The 19,235-nt window shown below is 40.7% G+C and overlaps 1 protein-coding gene across 1 annotated transcript; it reads left to right on the plus strand.

Annotated features, from left to right (window-relative positions):
* Nucleotides 1-2,242: 2,242 nt before the first annotated feature.
* wnt11f2 (wnt 11, family member 2) lies at nt 2,243-6,528 on the plus strand. The gene is made up of 5 exons (XM_014138050.3): nt 2,243-2,468; nt 2,625-2,860; nt 2,979-3,256; nt 3,462-3,754; nt 4,027-6,528. The coding sequence occupies exons 1-5, from the start codon at nt 2,395-2,397 to the stop codon at nt 4,199-4,201; spliced, it is 1,056 nt and encodes a 351-aa protein (XP_013993525.1). The 5' UTR covers nt 2,243-2,394; the 3' UTR covers nt 4,202-6,528.
* Nucleotides 6,529-19,235: the final 12,707 nt, after the last annotated feature.

Here is a 19,235-nt window from a genome sequence, read left to right on the forward strand (position 1 = left end):
ATGAGACACAGGACTTGAAGTTAACCAACCAAGTGTAATGTGAGATGCAACAAGGGAAGAAGCATTCAGCCAAAGATTAGAATAATTGTAACCTCTAGGCAACTTCAAAAAGCGTAAAGAAAAGCATTGAACTGATACAACAAAAACAGAGGATATACTGACGCTACAATATAAACATGATAACATTCACGTTAGTCATTTAGACACTCTTATCCAGAGGGACTTATAGGACACATTGACAAATATTTCACCTGGTCTGCTCAGAGGATTTGATTCAACAACCTTCTGGTTACTGGGCCAATACTCTTAATCACTAGGCTACCTGCCGCCAGAAAACCCCCAGGACAGTGGCAGAAATCTGCTGCTGTTCAGGTGGCCTTGCTGGTGTTAGAAAATCAGTCATCTCACCACGGAAGTACAGAGCATTTATCTTGTTTTAGCTGTAACAGGAATTGTGGATCTGCCAGAAGGTTCTAAGAAAGGCTACTCAGGGGAAGAAATGGTGTATATCAAGGCTAAACATGAACATATTACAAAACATGCACAATACTGAATCGCCATCCTTTGCTGATTATTTGTGGGACCACATGTGTTGAATAGATTAATTAAAATGGAAAAGCAATAATAGTGAAATTAGCAGTGGCAAGTCCCCTTTCAAAAACACTTTTAACATTATCCCCTACCGTGTTCCCATTGACAGTAATCAAGACACTAATAAGGTGTTCTGGCAAAGTCTTACCATAAGACTACTTCTAAGAGAAAAACCAGCCTCTCTCATGGAGGGAATATAATAGGGGTTAGATAAACACAAGTTTAAATAATCCTCCCACTAAGAAACCCTCTTTCAACCACTAATCCTTTGCTCATACCACATGCAGATAATTAACCATTTATACGGCCTTATTTGACCATGCCACTGAAATCCCTGTTTCTGGTTCCCTGTTTTCTTTGTTGATAAGGATTTGTTGGGTAGACTTTACTATAAGTCCAGAGGCTATAGTGTGATTCTATCAGGGGACTAATGTGTATATCACACACAAACACACATACTTGAAAAACTGATAGCATCAAACTTTTAAGTGTAAGATGTTCTGTTTTGCTGGTTAGAATTCAGTAGCCTACCTTGATAATGGGCCTTGTTAATTGGATTAGTTGAGCTAAAGTGAGCAAATTGTTCAGTTTGTCAATAGGTCAGTTCAGTCATTAATTTTCACAAGCCAAGGTTGGATAAATCGTTTCGCTTGTCCACTCTACTACTGTAGATCAAACATAACTGTTTTCGATACCATTATGCCTACCTCTCTAATCTACTAGTTTAATTTCTTGATGAACACTTTGGTGGATACATGGGACATCCAAAAACTGGGCTCGTCTGGGATTTGAACCCAAGTCCTCTCGCACCCTAAGCGAGAATCACACACCTTACGAGCCGACCTATCCTTCATTTGTGAAGAAGGCAATCTTGAACGTTTGTTTAAAGTCCAATGTAAAACGTTGTAATGCCACTTTTACACGCACGTAATATCGACATCGGTCAGGGATTCCCGCTATTCCAGCTATTTAGAGATGTCAAATTATCAAACGTTCTCATACTTATTGGACTGCACAAAATAGGCCTCCACATATCCTTTGAACACAGAGAGCAGAGTTTATATTTTGTAAAAATTTGGAAGTTATATTACTGGCAAAGATTGGAAATGTTATCAGTGTCAGATTGTCACACATTGATTTAGATTAGATTACAATGTTGTAGATCCTTTTTCAAAGGAACTCTTCAAATGACTTCAGGGCTAGTTCATTTAAGTGTTGAATAGCAATTAATGAATGTATCCCGCTTCAGCCTACATGTCTAACACTTTGGATGGCTGTCTTTTAATCAATCATGATTAATGGCACATTAATGGCAATCTTTTGAACTGCATAGGATGCATAGAAACTTCTAATAGGCCAATGTTACAGTGCCATCTCCATAATTCGAGTTGGATCCGTGTGCCTGTGTTCATTCCATGGTTCATTCACAAAATAAATCACCTGGGAGCATGAGCAGCGGTGTGCGGCGTTTTCCTTTTTATTTTCCATAAATTCACCTACAACTCCAGCACCTGAAAAAAGTACCTCGGTGTGCGTATGTTCTTCAGCCGTTGTCATTCACAAATTGCCAATTGAATGAGGCGTGGCTATCGTGGCGGCGACATAAGACTCCCTGGAGTCGAGGTCACACCACCAGTGGCTTGCAGCATAGGCTATAGAAGGGCCATACCTCCAGACCCCAGCCCAGACCGCAAAGGCAAACTGAAAACAACACGTATCACTGGATAATCATTGGACTACCAAAGGAATCGTTTGGAGCTATACTTTTATTTTAGGCAGAGGATTCATTATTTCTTTTTTACAATGAAATTCCGCATGGATTTATTTCTAGGGACATTTATTGTGAACGCGAACTGTTGTGCTGCTATATATTGGCTGTAAGTATTCTTTACTTTTTTATTCGTATGTAGCTATGAGTCTGTTCAGATGCCTATGCTACTTTGTTTACTGACATATTTTTATTCTTTTAACAGGCCTATGCCATATGAAATAGCTGATTACCTAATTTAATGTTGTTGTTTTTACCTTTGCAGTGGACTTACTGTAAAGGGGAGCTCTGTAGGCTGGAATCAAACTCATCATTGCAAGCTGCTAGATTGGTTGGCCCCTGATCAATCGCAACTTTGCCGGAGAAACCTCGAGCTGATGCACAGTATTGTCCAAGCAGCCAAGTTGACCAAAAATACCTGTCAGAAGACCTTCAATGACATGCGATGGAACTGTTCATCTGTTGAAAAAGCCCCTCGTTTTACACCAGATTTGGCAAAAGGTAGGCTAAAGACACTTTAAAAAGTATCTTAGAAATTGAAGTATATCATGTGGCCTGTAAACTTCTGTGATTGGTTGTGATTTGCATTGATTTATCTGTTGGCTGTGCTCTATTGCAGGCACCAGGGAGTCCGCATTTGTGTTTTCGCTAGCGGCTGCTTTAGTGAGTCACTCCATTGGAAGAGCCTGCTCGTCTGGAGAGCTCCCCAGTTGCTCGTGCGCCCCAGCCCCTGCTGAACAGGCCGGGCCCGACTTCATATGGGGAGGATGCGGTGATAACCTGCGCTACGGTCTCCAAATGGGATCTGCCTTTTCTGATGCACCGATGAGAAACAGCAGATCTGGCTCTCAGGCGTTCCGGCTCATGCACTTGCACAACAATGCAGTTGGAAGACAGGTAATAGTCTAATCTCACATTGACATGAAATATACATTTTTATGCATGGATAATTACGCACGAGTTATTGTGCCATTGTTTTTAATAGTGGCATTGGCTTTTTGACAGTTTTTTTTACATCATAAACAACATGTTATATTATTAATATCTGCAAAACGTGGCAACACATTTTTATATCCTAATATCATTTTTGATATACTTTCAGGCACTTATTGATGCTCAAGAAACAAAATGCAAATGCCATGGGGTGTCCGGGTCCTGCTCTGTCAAAACATGTTGGAAGGGCCTCCATGATATTAACCACATTGCCATGGATCTCAAATCCAAGTACCTGTCTGCCACCAAGGTGATCCATCGTCATGTTGGGACAAGGAAGCAGTTGGTCCCCAAAGAGTTGAACGTTCGACCAGTGAGAGAGAGTGAGTTGGTCTACCTGGTCAGCTCTCCGGATTACTGCACACACAATGAGAAGCATGGCTCACTCGGCACACAGGACAGGTATGTTTGTGTTTCTCTCAATGTTTCAGTGGAAATTGTGATTTTTACTCTACCTTTGACACCTTGAAGGTCTAATACAGTGGTTCTTAACCTGGGTTCAATCGAACCCCAGGGGTTCGGTGAGTCAGTCTCAGGGGTTCGGCGGAGGTCAAGACACACACCCGACTCATATGATTCGTGATGACACATATTAGACTCTAATATGTTGATCCTCATTCATAAGAGTTTTATATTGTTGTTTATTGATTGGAACACGTTTTTTTTGTCTCCAGACAGTGCAATAAGACGTCCAATGACAGTGGGAGTTGCAATCTTATGTGCTGTGGTCGTGGCTACAATGCCTACACTGAGAGGATTGTGGAGAGATGCCAGTGCAAGTACCACTGGTGCTGCTATGTCACCTGCAAGAGGTGCGAAAGGACAGTGGAGAGATATATATGCAAATGAACTTTGCCCAGAGACATGTGAGTGAACATGAAGCACTATTTTCACCACCATCATCTTGTCGAATTGTGCAGACCCAGCAGTCACCTGACCTGACTCCCTGTGTGCTTCCGTGCTACTACATAGCCTACAGGCTAAGTGCAATGAAAAACAAGAGGAGCAACTCACAGACACTACCAAAGATAAGCAGATGATCTGGACTCCGTTAGCTGTTTTAAAGAGACTGGAGGGCACTACTGTGAAGAAGATTGTGTTACTTGAAGAGCAAATGTGATTGATTGGGAGCTGTAGGCTATTTGAGTTTGATTTGTAAAATGTTCCGCAATAGGAGAAGTTGAATAGATGACAAAGTGACTGAATCACAACAAAGACTTCCCAGAAGCTTCCCCAAATGCGAATTGGCCAGTCAGTTTTAAGATTTCCAACTGATAATGAAAAGCTTTTAACAATTTTACATCTTACACGTTAACGAAATTGCAAATAAGAGGCAGAATAGCTGATTGATCTTATGTCCATTTTAGTCACACAGGGTTAATGCCATTCTAAGCTTAGGGATATTCTGATCATAGGCATGCAACACACATATTATCAACAGTTTAAGCTGTATTTTTAGTTGTTTATGATTATATTGGGCATGTTGATGTACAGTTGAAGTCGGAAGTTTACATACACTTAGGTTGGAGTCATTAAAAATCATTTTTCAACCACTCCACAAATTTCTTGTTAACAAACTATAGTTTTGGCAAGCCGGTTAGGACATCTACTTTGTCCATGACGCAAGTAATTTTTCCAACAATTGTTTACAGACAGATTATTTCACTTATAATTCACTGTATCACAATTCCAGTGGGTCAGAAGTTTACATACACTAAGTTGACAGTGCCTTTAAACAGCTTGGAAAATTCCAGAAAATTACGTCATGGCTTTAGAAGCTTCTGATAGCCTAATAGACATCATTTGAGTCAATTGGAGGTGTACATGTGGATGTATTTCAAGGCCTACCTTCAAACTCAGTGCCTCTTTGATGGACATCATGGGAAAATCAAAAGAAATCAGCCAAGACCTCAGAATTTCTTTTTTAGACCTCCACAAGTCTGGTTCATCCTTGGAAGCAATTTCCCAACGCCTGAAGGTACCACGTTCATCTGTACAAACAATTGTACACAGGTATAAACCCCATGGGACCACGCAGCCGTCATACCGCTCAGGAAGGAGACGCGTTCTGTCTCCTAGAGATGAACGTACTTTGGTGCGAAAAGTGCAATCAATTCCTGAACAACAGCAAAGGACCTTGTGAAGGTGCTGGAGGAAACAGGTACAAAAGTATCTATATCCACAGCAAAACGAGTCCTATATCAACATAACCTGAAAGGCCGCTCAGCAGGAAGAAGCCACTGCTCCAAAACCGCCATAAAAAAAGCCAGACTACGGTTTGCAACTGCACATGGGGACAAAGATCGTACTTTTTGGTGAAATGTCCTCTGGTCTGATGAAACAAAAATAGCTCTGTTTGGCCATAATGACCATCATTATGTTTGGAGGAAAAAGGTGGATGCTTGCAAGCCGAAGAACACCATTCCAACCGTGAAGCATGGGGGTGGCAGCATCATGTTGTGGGGGTGCTTTGCTGCAGGAGGGACTGGTGCACTTCACAAAATAGATGGCGTCATGAGGGAGGAAAATTATATGGATATATTGAAGCACATCTCAAGACATCAGTCAGGAAGTTAAAGCTTGGTTGCAAATGGGTCTTCCAAATGGACAATGACCCCAAGCATACTCCCAAAGTTGTGGCAAAATGGCTCAAGGACAACAAAGTCAAGGTATTGGAGTGGCCATCACAAAGCCTTGACCTCAATCCCATAGAACATTTGTGAGGAGAACTGAAAAAGCATGTGTGAGCAAGGAGGCCTGCAAACCTGATTCAGTTACACCAGCTCTGTCAGGAGGAATGGGCCAAAATTCACCCAACTTATTGTGGGAAGCCTGTGGAAGGCTACCCGAAATGTTTGACCCAAGTTAAACAATTTAAAGGCAATGCTACCAAATACTAGTTGAGTGTATGTAAACTTCTGACCCACTGGGAATGTGATGAAAGAAATAAAAGCTGAAATAAATCATTCTCTCTACTATTATTCTGACATTTCACATTCTTAAAATAAAGTGGTGATCCTAACTGACCTTTGACAGGGCATTTTTACTAGGATTAAATATCAGGAATTGTGAAAAACTGAGCTTAAATGTATTTGGCTAAGGTGTATGTAAACCTCCAACTTCAACTGTAGATAAGTGCAATTGTATATTTATTTTATTAAAAAAACTACACACAATGTGTCCTGTTAAGTTTTAACTCTCTGTGTATCATATGAGACTGCCTGTGGCAGGTGCTGCCAAACTTGTAGACCTAATTTGTCTTTAGGCAAAGCAATAGTAACTGTAGTATTTATGCAGCAGAGGCTGTAGTAACTTGACACAATAATAAATCCACACTTTCATTAATTCCACTGAATTTAAGGCTCACACTGTTTATACCATCCACAGTTAGCTAAAAGTTAAATCGTGGTACTTACATTTCTGAAATATTTAAGGCAACTTAATGACGTTTCAGTTAATTCCACAGACACTTATTTTAAATGTGTCTGAAGCATGGAGTTCCAGTGCTTGAGATAACTAAAGAGTTGACATCCAACTGTAAACGTCCCCCATGTTGATTCAGAACCTGGTGTGAATATGCTTGGAATGCACACAAGCCCTCCCAACTTTGTTCAGTCCAGAAGGGATTCAACTGGTGATCATTTTAAAGGGGTAATTTGCAGTTGCTAACATCCATTTTTTTTACTTATAAATTGCTTAAGAATATAACTTATAAATGCCTCATGAGCTTAGTTTAACTGTCGTACCCCCATCAGAACCCAAAATATAAGCTTGTTTTACTCCAAAGTTTGTAAACAAAGTAAATGTAAACAAACACTATATTGTCGCAAAACATTGTTATTGAAACTATAATTTTGATCAGTCCTTGCATCCATAGATCTCTATAGGAGCTATGGATGCATTTCTAAACTGCTGATTGCCTCTTTAAAGGGTCATGATCCACATACATATGGGCACATACCGTTATATCCTCATCATTATTGGTGGTAAAGATTGATTCATATTATAAACAAGAAAACTGCATAAAAACTGTCAAACAAAATTATATGGAATTGGTCAGTGGTCACTAAATATAAAGGTTTTCTGTCTGTGTTGGAGAATTTTGGATATGATTGATGGTGGCAACACATAGCTCCAAAAAATATAGACGGCTATTTACATTAGGGCTGTTGTTAGTCTTCCACATGTTTTAAAACCCTCCCGTGCAGCCATGGAAACTAATTACAAAAAAACAGGTGTTTCGTTCTTGCTGCATCCGAAATACACTCATGTTTTAGCCTGCCTTGTTGTGGAGCTAATTGCTGAAAAACATTGTTCTTTTTGAGTGTTACATTTGTAGATGTCAAAAGCAAAACAGCATGCATTCTTTGGTTAGAATTCTTTAGAATTCGATAGACCGCAGTAGAGCAGCTATAGGGCAGACGTACAGCCTAATTAGCTCTGCTTACTCTATAGAAGTGCAGTGAGAAGGACATGCTGCACATTTTCTGCGATGGACTTCACTATTCCATGACACATAGACTGTGTTAAAAAAAAAAAAGGATAGATGAGAGAATGTTTTAAACTGTACCTATATGGGAGTATTTTCAGTGATGTTATGGCACAGAGAGTAGGAGAATAGAAGGGAGTATGAGTGAACCAGCATTATATTGTAAGGTACACAGCAAATTGGCCAGTTTTACCTAGTTTCGATTTTTGGGGGGTAACATAATTCAGGAGTGAACTTTTTTTCTATTATTTTCAATTGCTAGATGCAATTGTCAAGTATGCGGTACATTTTCCCAACACTTAGTACAAAACTCATAACATGCATTTTACTATTACTTAATCCAACTGCTCTTAATTGATAATAACTTAACTGTTTGGTAAACCTTGAGATTTCCAACTGGTTTGTCTACTACAAATTTTGAGAACTACATACAGTTTTTTTCAATTACTTTTATGCATTTTTCACATATACTGTAAGTGGTATATTTTCAAAACTCTAAGTACAAAACTCTAAACTGATAACACTTGGAATGCCCCCTATCTTATGTTCAGAACTTTTGATTGTGCATTCATTGGCGTTTCACACATTTTTCACCGCTGAGTCATTCATGCAAAATCAATGTTTTCCGTGAAATACCATGAGAACATTTAATTTAGTTACCAATACATCAGATAATGATAGGCTCACCATTTAGTCATTTTCATTTTAAAAAGTCTAAGCTATTGGTAAAATATTGAGTTTGGCCCAGAAAAACTCACTGAATAACACATGCATAAATGTAAAAAAAAGACTGTAAAAAAAATTATCATAAGAAACAAGGTTTTGAAGTGTTTGCCCTATATCTAGGAGATATAAGAAAGCTCAGGATTTTTTTTTATTCATTTTTTTTACACATATTTAACCCCTTTTTTGGGTAGGCACAAAATTACCTACTTTTCTCCTTCCAAGGTGGCAACACATATTTCTGCGTGCCTGGCAGATATCTCAATTTGGATGTCGCCTACCACCTCAAGCTCAACCTCGACAAGACGGACCACTGCAACTCGCTGTTGGCTGGGCTCCCCGCTTGTGCCATCACTATTTTGCTTCCCCTGCCTGCTATTCGGTGGAGAGGGTGTGTGGTCCAAGTTTGGACTTAAGGGTCTTTTTTCCAAGCTTAAAAGGATGAACATTCACATGGGCCAGGAAAGGTTGAATATATTGGCCATGCTGTCTATCCAGCATGACTTCTGCCGCATTCAAAACAACTGGATACTTGGAACTGGGTAATCTCAGACTTCAGTGAGTTCAAGACAACTGGGAACGCTAGAAAAAAAACTAGCTCCGACTGGGGAAATACGTTTTGAACGGTCATCCAACTTGGAATTCCAAGTCGTGAACTCGGGCCTCATTCTAGAGCTCCAACCTGAAGATCACTGACGTCATGATTCGACCTTGTTCTTTTCCGACTTACCAGTTGTCTTAAAAGCACCATACATCCAGAGAATGCCAGGCTATGAGGACAAAGTTTGATGACAAAATTTGCCCACGAAAGATCGCCGCGCCACCTTCTTGTTCAAGTGAGCACAGCACAACAAGGAGTCAAAAAATGTATTGTATCCCTATAAAACAATATGTAATGTGCCAGGGAGATATGTATACTGTAGCTAAGAAAGTAATACTAAGTGTATGTTGTGTAGTAAGCTATTAGTAGCCCATGTGATCACCCTAATAATTTGATCCCTTTCCCGCTCATAACTTAGCCTACTGTTCTGACTTGGTGGTGCACATGTAGCCTATAGCCTGTTTTAGAGAAATGTCATCATAGAATATTGTAAGAGTTTTCATTGTCTGCTTATATGCCCCCTTTATTTATTTTACAGTTCTGAGTTGGTGCCAGGGAGAATACTGTAAGAACGGCCCATTTTCTGAATTCTGTCACTGTACAATTAAAAAGTGCTGAACAGATATTGACTACGTCCGTCTTAGCTCGCTCATTAATGTCTTAATCGAAATTATAGATTGCATCTTATCCACTCATCGTTCCCTTATGCCATAGTTTGTACATCTCAATTGTCAGTAAAAACCACATTTGTTTAAGCAAGTCATCCATATCAGCTATGTTTTTTTAAAGGCAGTAAATGTGGCTGAATGAACAGTTTTGCTGCCAGACAAGGCTCCGCTGATAGCCAGGTGTAGCGGTGGTAAGGATTCCCTCCATGGTGCTGAAAATAAATATCTGCTGTTGGGACAGCTCTATGTAGGCCCTAACAGTTTGTGGGCACTGTTAGCAGTTGATGTTAATCTGCAATAACACAGACCTCAAAGCAAATCAGGGGAAGGAAAATTGGTTTATTCAAAGAGGACAAATCATGCAGGTAGGTACATGGTAGATGTTCATGCTCCCCTGTCCTCAGTGATTCTCTCCTGTGAACAAAGGGACAGGATGTAGTTTATAACCCAACCCTAGCCTGTGGTTGACCAATTAGAATTCCTTGCAATAAAACTGGGCCAATGGCCAAATAACAAGCATCCTATTTCAGGTTGGACCAATGAGAACATGCCACACGTAGCTATGACTTCAGGACTGACATTCCTATCAGATGTTGAACTGAAAACCAACAATTTCATTAATAATTCCCTATTGACCATTAGTACGCCATTGACTTTTAGTACTCTTGACCTCACGTCCTCTGCGTTGTGTATTTATCTTTGAAATATTCTTACAGCACCGTTTGTCACCGTTATAGTGCAATTAATGTATTTGTTAGTGGTGTTGTGTAGTGTCTTTGCTGGCATGCATCTATAAAAAAAAAAGTAGTTTGGCCCACTAAGATTTATCGCCACTGTATGCTTCTGATGGTTCACAGCAGCATCACCCTATAAAAATATATTTGGGTAAGTTATTTTTACAGTTGATATTTTCAGATTGGGGTGAACTACTCTGGCAGCCTCTGCCATGGTAAGGCCTTTGTTTACCACATGGTCAACAACAATGGCCGGTACCTCATTAGACACAACAGTTCTTTGCCATCTGCCTCCCTCTCTGACAGATAGGTAGGAGCAAGCCCATGTAATGCTTTGTAGGTTAGCGGTAAAACCTTGTAATCAGCCCTTGCCTTAACAGGAAGCCAGTGTGCGGAGGCTAGCACTGGAGTAATATGATCACATTTTTTGGTTCTAGTCAGGATTCTAGCAGCCGTATTTAGCACTAAATTAAGTTTATTTAGTGCTTTATCCGGGTAGCCGGAAAGGAGAGCATTGCAGTCGTCTAACCTAGAAGTAACAAAAGCATGGATTCATTTCTTTCTCCATGTTGAAATTAATTGCAAGTGTTCACAGCCCCCCTTTTCAGTATATGGTGACCAAATGTGGTTTCATTTTTAACTAGGCAAGTCAGTTAAGAACAAATTCCAATAACAGCTTAGTAGGTTAATGAACTACCTTGTTCAGGGGCAGAACAGAAGATTTTTACCTTGTCAGCTCAGGGATTTGACTAGCACACTTTTCAGTTAATGACCCAACAGTCTAACCACTAGGCTACCTGCCGCTATGTGTTAGCGCTATGTGAAATCAATTAGCAACAACGAGTAGTCATTATGTATGGTTATCATGTATAATACATGTAATATAGATGTTTATACTTTACAAACACACATTTTGTTCCTGTAGTTCTCAAAATCCATATATAGTAGACAAACCAGTTTAAAAACTATAGGTTTACCAAACGGTTAAGTGATGCACCAAAATCAAATCAAAATCAAATGTATTTATTTATATAGACCTTCTTACATCAGCTGATATCTCAAAGTGCTGTACAGAAACCCAGCCTAAAACCCCAAACAGCAAGCAATGCAGGTGTAGAAGCACGGTGGCTAGGAAAAACTCCCTAGAAAGGCCAAAACCTTGGAAGAAACCTAGAGAGGAACCAGGCTATGAGGGGTGAGTCCTCTTCTGCCTGTGCCGGGTGGAGATTATAACAGAACATGGCCAAGATGTTCAAATGTTCATAAATGACTGGCATGGTCAAATAATAATAATCACAGTAGTTGTCGAGGGTGCAACAGGTCAGCACCTCAGAAGTAAATGTCAGCTGGCTTTTCATAGCCGATCATTGAGAGTATCTCTACCGCTCCTGCTGTCTCTAGAGAGTTGAAAACAGCAGATCTGGGACAGGTAGCACGTCCGGTGAACAGGTCAGGGTTCCATAGCCGCAGGCAGAACAGTTGAAACTGGAGCAGCAGCACGGCCAGGTGGACTGGGGACAGCAAGGAGTCATCATGCCAGGTAGTCCTGAGGCATGGTCCTAGGGCTCAGGTCCCCCAAGAGAAAGAAATAAGGAATTAGAGAGAGCATACTTAAATTCACACAGGACACTGGAGAAATACTCCAGATATAACAGACTGACCCTAGCCCCCCGACACAAACTACTGCAGCACAAATACTGGAGGCTGAGACAGGTGGGGTCAGGAGACACTGTGGCCCCATCCGATGATATCCCCGGACAGGGCCAAACAGGCAGGATATAACCCCACCCACTTTGCCAAAGCACAGCCCCCACACCACTAGAGGGGTACCTTCAACCACTAACTTAGCATCCTGAGACAAGGCAGAGTATAGCCCACAAAGATCTCCGCCACGGCACAACCCAAGGGGGGGGCGCCAACCCAGACAGGAAGACCACGTCAGTGACTCTTCCCATTCAAGTGACGCACCCCTTCTAGGGACGGCATGGAAGAGCACCAGTAAGCCAGTGACTCAGCCCCTGTAATAGGGTTAGAGGCAGAGAATCCCAGTGGAGAGAGGGGAACCGGCCAGGCAGAGACAGCAAGGGTGGTTCGTTGCTCCAGTGCCTTTCCGTTCACCTTCACACTCCTGGACCAGACTACACTCAATCATAGGACCTACTGAAGAGATGAGTCTTCAATAAAGACTTAAAGGTTGAGACCGAGTCTGCGTCTCTCACATGGGTAGGCAGACCATTCCATAAAAATGGAGCGCTATAGGAGAAAGCCCTGCCTCCAGCTGTTTGCTTAGAAATTCTAGGGACAAGTAGGAGGCCTGCGTCTTGTGACCGTAGCGTAGGTGTAGGTATGTACGGCAGGACCAAATCGGAAAGATAGGTAGGAGCAAGCCCATGTAATGCTTTGTAGGTTAGCAGTAAAACCTTGAAATCGGCCCTTGCCTTAACAGGAAGCCAGTGTACGGAGGCTAGCACTGGAGTAATATGATCACATTTTTTGGTTCTAGTCAGGATTCTAGCAGCCGTATTTAGGACTAACTGAAGTTTATTTAGTGCTTTATCCGGGTAGCCGGAAAGTAGAGCATTGCAGTAGTCTAACCTAGAAGTAACAAAATCATGGGTACATTTTTCTGCATCAATTTTGGACAGAAAATGTCTGATCTTTGCAATGTTACGCAGATGGAAAAAAGCCGTCCTTGAAATAATCTTGATATGTTCGTCAAAAGAGAGATCAGGGTCCAGAGTAACGCCGAGGTCCTTCAGTTTTATTTGAGACGACTGTACAACCATCAAGATTAATTGTCAGATTCAACAGAAGATCTCTTTGTTTCTTGGGACCTAGAACAAGCATCTCTGTTTTGTCAGAGTTTAAAAGTAGAAAGTTTGCAGCCATCCACTTCCTTATGTCTGAAACACCGGCTTCCAGCGAGTGCAATTTTGGGGCTTCACCATGTTTCATTGAAATGAACAGCTGTGTGTCATCCGCATAGCAGTGAAAGTTAACATTATGTTTTCGAATGACATCCCCAAGAGGTAAAATATATAGTGAAAACAATAGTGGTCCTAAAACGGAACCTTGAGGAACACCGAAATTTACAGTTGATTTGTCAGAGGACAAACCATTCACAGAGACAAACTGATATCTTTCCGACAGATAAGATCTAAACCAGGCCAGAACTTGTCCGTGTAGACCAATTTGGGTTTCCAATCTCTCCAAAAGAATGTGGTGATTGATGGTATCAAAAGCAGCACTAAGGTCTAGGAGCACGAGGACAGATGCAGAGCCTCGGTCTGACGCCATTAAAAGGTAATTTACCACCTTCACAAGTGCAGTCTCAGTGCTATGATGGGGTCTAAAACCAGACTGAAGCATTTCGTATACATTGTTTGTCTTCAGGAAGGCAGTGAGTTGCTGCGCAACAGCTTTTTGTACAATTTTTGAGAGGAATGGAAGATTCGATATAGGCCGATTTTTATTTTTTTATATTTTCTGGGTCAAGGTTTGGCTTTTTCAAGAGAGGCTTTATTACTGCCACTTTTAGTGAGTTTGGTACACATCCGGTGGCTAGAGAGCCGTTTATTGTGTTCAACATAGGAGGCCCAAGCACAGGAAGCAGCTCTTTCAGTAGTTTAGTTGGAATAGGGTCCAGTATGCAGCTTCAAGGTTTAGAGGCCATGATTTATTTTCATTATTGTGTCAAGAGATATAGTACTAAAACACTTGAGTGTCTTCCTTGATCCTAGGTCCTGGCAGAGTTGTGCAGACTCAGGACAACTGAGATTTAGAGGAATACGCAGATTTAAAGAGGAGTCCATAATTTGCTTTCTAATGATCATGATCTTTTCCTCAAAGAAGTTCATGAATTTATTACTGCTATAGTGAAAGCGATCCTCTTTTGGGGAATGCTGCTTTTTAGTTAGCTTTGCGACAGTATGAAAAATAAATTTTGGATTGTTCTTATTTTCCTCAATTAGGTTGGATAAATAGGATGATCGAGCAGCAGTGAGGGCTCCTCGATACTGCACGGAACCGTCTTTCCAAGCTAGTCGGAAGACTTCCAGTTTGGTGTGGCGCCATTTCCGTTCCAATTTTCTGGAAGCTTGCTTCAGAGCTCGGGTATTTTCTGTATACCAGGGAGCTAGTTTCTTATGACAAATGTTTTTAGTTTTTACGGGTGCAACTGCATCTAGGGTATTGCGCAAGGTTAAATTGAGTTCCTCAGTTAGGTGGTTAACTGATATTTGTCCTTCGACATCCTTGGGTAGGCAGAGGGAGTCTGGAAGGGCATCAAGGAATCTTTGGGTTGTCTGAGAATTTATAGCCCGACTTTTGATGCTCCTTGGTTGGGGTCTGAGCAGATGATTTGTTGCGATTGCAAACGTATTAAAATGGTGGTCCGATAGTCCAGGATTATGAGGAAAAATATTAAGATCCACAACATTTATTCCATGGGACAAAACTAGGTCCAGAGTATGACTGTGGCAGTGAGTAGGTCTGGAGTCATGTTGGACAAAACCCACTGAGTCGATGATGGCTCCAAAAGCCTTTTGGAGTGGGTCTGTGGACTTTTCCAAGTGAATATTAAAGTCACCAAAAATGTGAATATTATCTGCTATGACTACATGGTCCGATAGGAATTCAGGGAACTCAGTGAGGAACGCTGTATATGGCCCAGGAGGCCTGTAAACAGTAGCTATAAAAAGTGATCGAGTAGGCTGCATAGATTTCATTACTATAAGCTCAAAAGACGAAAACTTCGGGGGGGGTTTTGTAAATTGAAATTTGCAATCGTAAATGTTAGCAACGCCTCTGCCTTTGCGGGATGTGCGGGGGATATGGTCAGTAGTGTAACCAGGAGGTGAGGCCTCATTTAACACAGTAAATTCATCAGGCTTAAGCCATGTTTCAGTCAGGCCAATCACATCAAGATTATGATCAGTGACTATAACTGCCTTGGAAGTGAGGGATCTAACATTAAGTAGACCTATTTTGAGATGTGAGGTATCACGATCTCTTTCAATGATGGCAGGAATGGAGGAGGTCTTTATTCTAGTGAGATTGTTAAAGCGAACACCGCCATGTTTAGTTTTGCCCAAACTAGGTCGAGGCACAGACATGGTCTCAATGGGGATAGCTGAGCTGACTACACTGTGCTAGTGGCAGACTCCACTAAACTGGCAGGCTGGCTAACATAGCTGAAGCTATGTTGCGCTTGGTGACCTCTGACTGTTTCATCCTAACATCTTTGGTGCCGACGTGGATAACAATATCCCTATACTCTACACTCGCCAGTTTTAGTTTTAGCCAGCACCATCTTCAGATTAGCCTCAAGGTCCGTAGCCCTGCCCCCTGGTAAACAGTGTATGATCGCTGGATGATTCGTTTTAAGTCTAATACTGCGGGTAATGGAGTCGCCAATGACTAGGGTTTTCAATTTGTCAGAGATAATGGTGGGAGCCTTCGGCGTCTCAGACCCCGTAACGGGAGGAGTAGAGACCAGAGAAGGCTCGGCCTAAGACTAAGACTCGCTGCTTAATGGGGAGAACCGGTTGAAAGTTTCTGTCTGCTGAATGAGCGACACCGGTTGAGCATTCCTACAGCATTTCCCTCCAGAAGCCATGAGAAAATTGTCCGGCTGCGGGGACCGTGCGAAGGGATTTATACTACTATCTGTACTTACTGGTGGCACAGACACTGTTTCACTGAAAAATGACACTGAAATTACCCTTGCCTAACGATTGCGTCTGAAGCTGGGCTTGCAGGACAGCTATCCTCGCCATAAGGCGATCGTTCTCCTGTATATGAGTACAGCGACTGCAATTAGAAGGCATCATGTTAATGTTACTACTTAGCGTCGGCTGGTGGAGGTCTTGACGAACCATGTCCAGATAAAGCGTCCAGAGTGAAAAAGTTGAGTGAGGGAAAAACTAAAAATATAAACGGTAATTAAAAAGTAAAAACCGTAAAGTTGTCAGGTAGCAAAGTAAGGTTAGCAACAAAACGCACAGCAGCACGTAAACAAGTCTGCAAATTGTGAGTGACGGTCAAATGTATTTAAAGAAATGAGAAGAGAATCAGAGCATTGCATTGTGGAAGACAATTACTTTATATGAAAGGTATTTCTAGATGAAACACTGATTAGGTTTTGTGAAAAAGTTACTGTGTGATTTTGTGTGTTGTACTTAGTCAATTGAAAATGTGCCTTAAAGTTTTGAAAAAACATCATTTTGATTATCTGTTTTGAGTTTTCTACTAAGAGTTGTGAAATTGTACCACATACTTGTGAAAATAGTACCAAAGCGATTTTGATGGGGGGTTTTTTAAATTATGTGACTATCATTTAATTCAATAGCAAAAAATACAAGATACAAATGTCAAAACTGTTTTAAGTGGTGAATTGAAAGAATAGTAGATGATAAATATTATTTTCCATACGGTATTTGACTATAACTTGACATGCACAATTTTCTTTATAATTTGTATCTAATGGCAGGTTGTGAGCATGTTGAGAAATACAGTGCGTTCGGTAAATATGCAGACCCCTCCCCTTTTTCCACTTTTTGTTACGTTACAGCCTTATTCTAAAATGGTTTCAATAACATTTTAATTTAAATGATCACCAAACTACACGAAATACCCCATAATGACAAAGTGAAAACAGGTTTTTAGAAATGTTTGCTAAATGTATTAAAATAAAAGACAGAAATACCTTATTTACATAAATATTCAGACCCTTTGCTATGAAACTCGAAATGTATCCATTGATCATCCTTGAGATGTTTCTACAACTTGATTGGAGTCCACCTGTGGTAAATTCAATTGATCCGAATGCACTGTATGTCAGTCTTACAGTTTCATTATCCTTTTACAGTACATATGTAGGAGAAATCATCAGAAATAGGTGTATTGTAAAACAGTTGGCAACTGTAAAAATGTGGCACATTTCTGCCCATCCAACATCGTACAAGATCACCTTTTCTAAAGTATCGCCTGTCTCACTTGAAATTCAGCTTACAGTCTATCACTGAAATTCAGATAATGAGTGGAATATATTGTTATTTATAAACTGGGTGATTCGAGTCCTGAATGCTGATTGGCTGACAGCTGTGGTATATCAGACCGTATACCACGTGTATGACAAAACGTGTATTTTTACTGCTCTAATTACATCAGTATAGTCAGTTTATAATAGCATAAGGCACCTCAGAGGTTTGTTGTACATGGCCAATATACCACAGCTAAGGGCTGTGTCCAGGCACTCTGCATTGCGTTGTGCGTAAGACCAGCCCTTAGCCGTGGCATATCGGCCATATATCACACCCCCTCGGGCCTTATTGCTTAAATACAACCCAGGTATTTCAGCAGTGCATTGTACACTACACTATAATTCCAAAAGGTAGCACATAGAGTCTCTTTCCACTTTGTCCTATTGAAGCACACTGGCTGATGGAAAATTATGATGTAGTATTTACAGCCACATCCATATATGATTTGGTTTTACCTTCCAACATAAATGGATGTTGAATGTATATATTTATACATTAAAATACATTAAAATATTGAATTTTATAGTGTTCGGCAATTATCAAACTTATAACTTAATTAGGCACTACATAGTTTTGGTTCAGTAGTTATCCGTTTTGAGCAGTTTAAATAAATGATAGTTAATTGTATTTTTTACAAATGACAAGAAGATCATATCAAAAGTAAAGTGAATATTGCATTTTGAAAAGCAGATACTTAGATTGAATACGTATCCAAATTGAAAGAGTGATTTGGTGCAGTGAACAACTAACTTTGTGAATTTGTTTGTTGTACTCAGTCAATTGAAAATGTGCTAAGACTTTTGAAACATGAGCCATTTTGATGATCTGTTTTGACTTTTGTGCTTAGAGTTTTGAAAATGTACCATGTACTTGTTGTGAAAATTGCACCTGTTGTGAAAATTGCACCATAGTGATTGAAAGAAACTGTAATGAAAATGTATGTTTGTAAAGTATAAACATATGAAGTATAATATATACTGTATTATAAACTGGGTGATTCGAGCCCTGAATGCTGATTGGCTGATAGCCTTGGTATATCAGACAACATAAACTGGGTGGTTTGAGCCCTGAATGGTGAATGACTGGAAGCCGTGGTTTATCATTCCATATCACTGGTATGACAAAACATGTATTTTTACTGCTCTAATTACGTTGGTAACCAGTTTATAATATCAATAAGGCACCTCGGGTGTTTGTGGTATATTGCCAATATACCACGGCTAAGGGCTTTATCGAGGAACCCCTCGTTGAGTCGTGCATGTGTAACCGATGTGAAATGGCTAGCTAGTTAGCGGGGTGCGCGCTAAAAGCGTTTCAATCGGTGACGTCACTCGCTCTGAGACCTTGAAGTAGTTGTTCCCATCGCAGCTTTTGTGGCGCGATGGGTAACGATGCTTCGTGGGTGTCAGTTGTTGATGTGTGCAGAGGGTCCCTGGTTCGAGCCCAGGTAGGGGCGAGGAGAGGGACGTAAGCTATGCTGTTACATTGATGCTGTTGAAAAATCTGATATTGACAAGATCAGTAACAAATGCATCCCGTATACAGTGAACTGTATACAAAATTAATTTGGTGTGTGGGGTTTCACAATACTTTACTAAAATTGAATTTGTCAGCACAGTAACATT

The sequence above is a fragment of the Salmo salar genome, chromosome 13, assembly GCF_965601325.2.
Source record: "Salmo salar chromosome 13, fSalSal1, whole genome shotgun sequence".
Taxonomy (NCBI): Eukaryota; Metazoa; Chordata; class Actinopteri; order Salmoniformes; family Salmonidae; genus Salmo; species Salmo salar.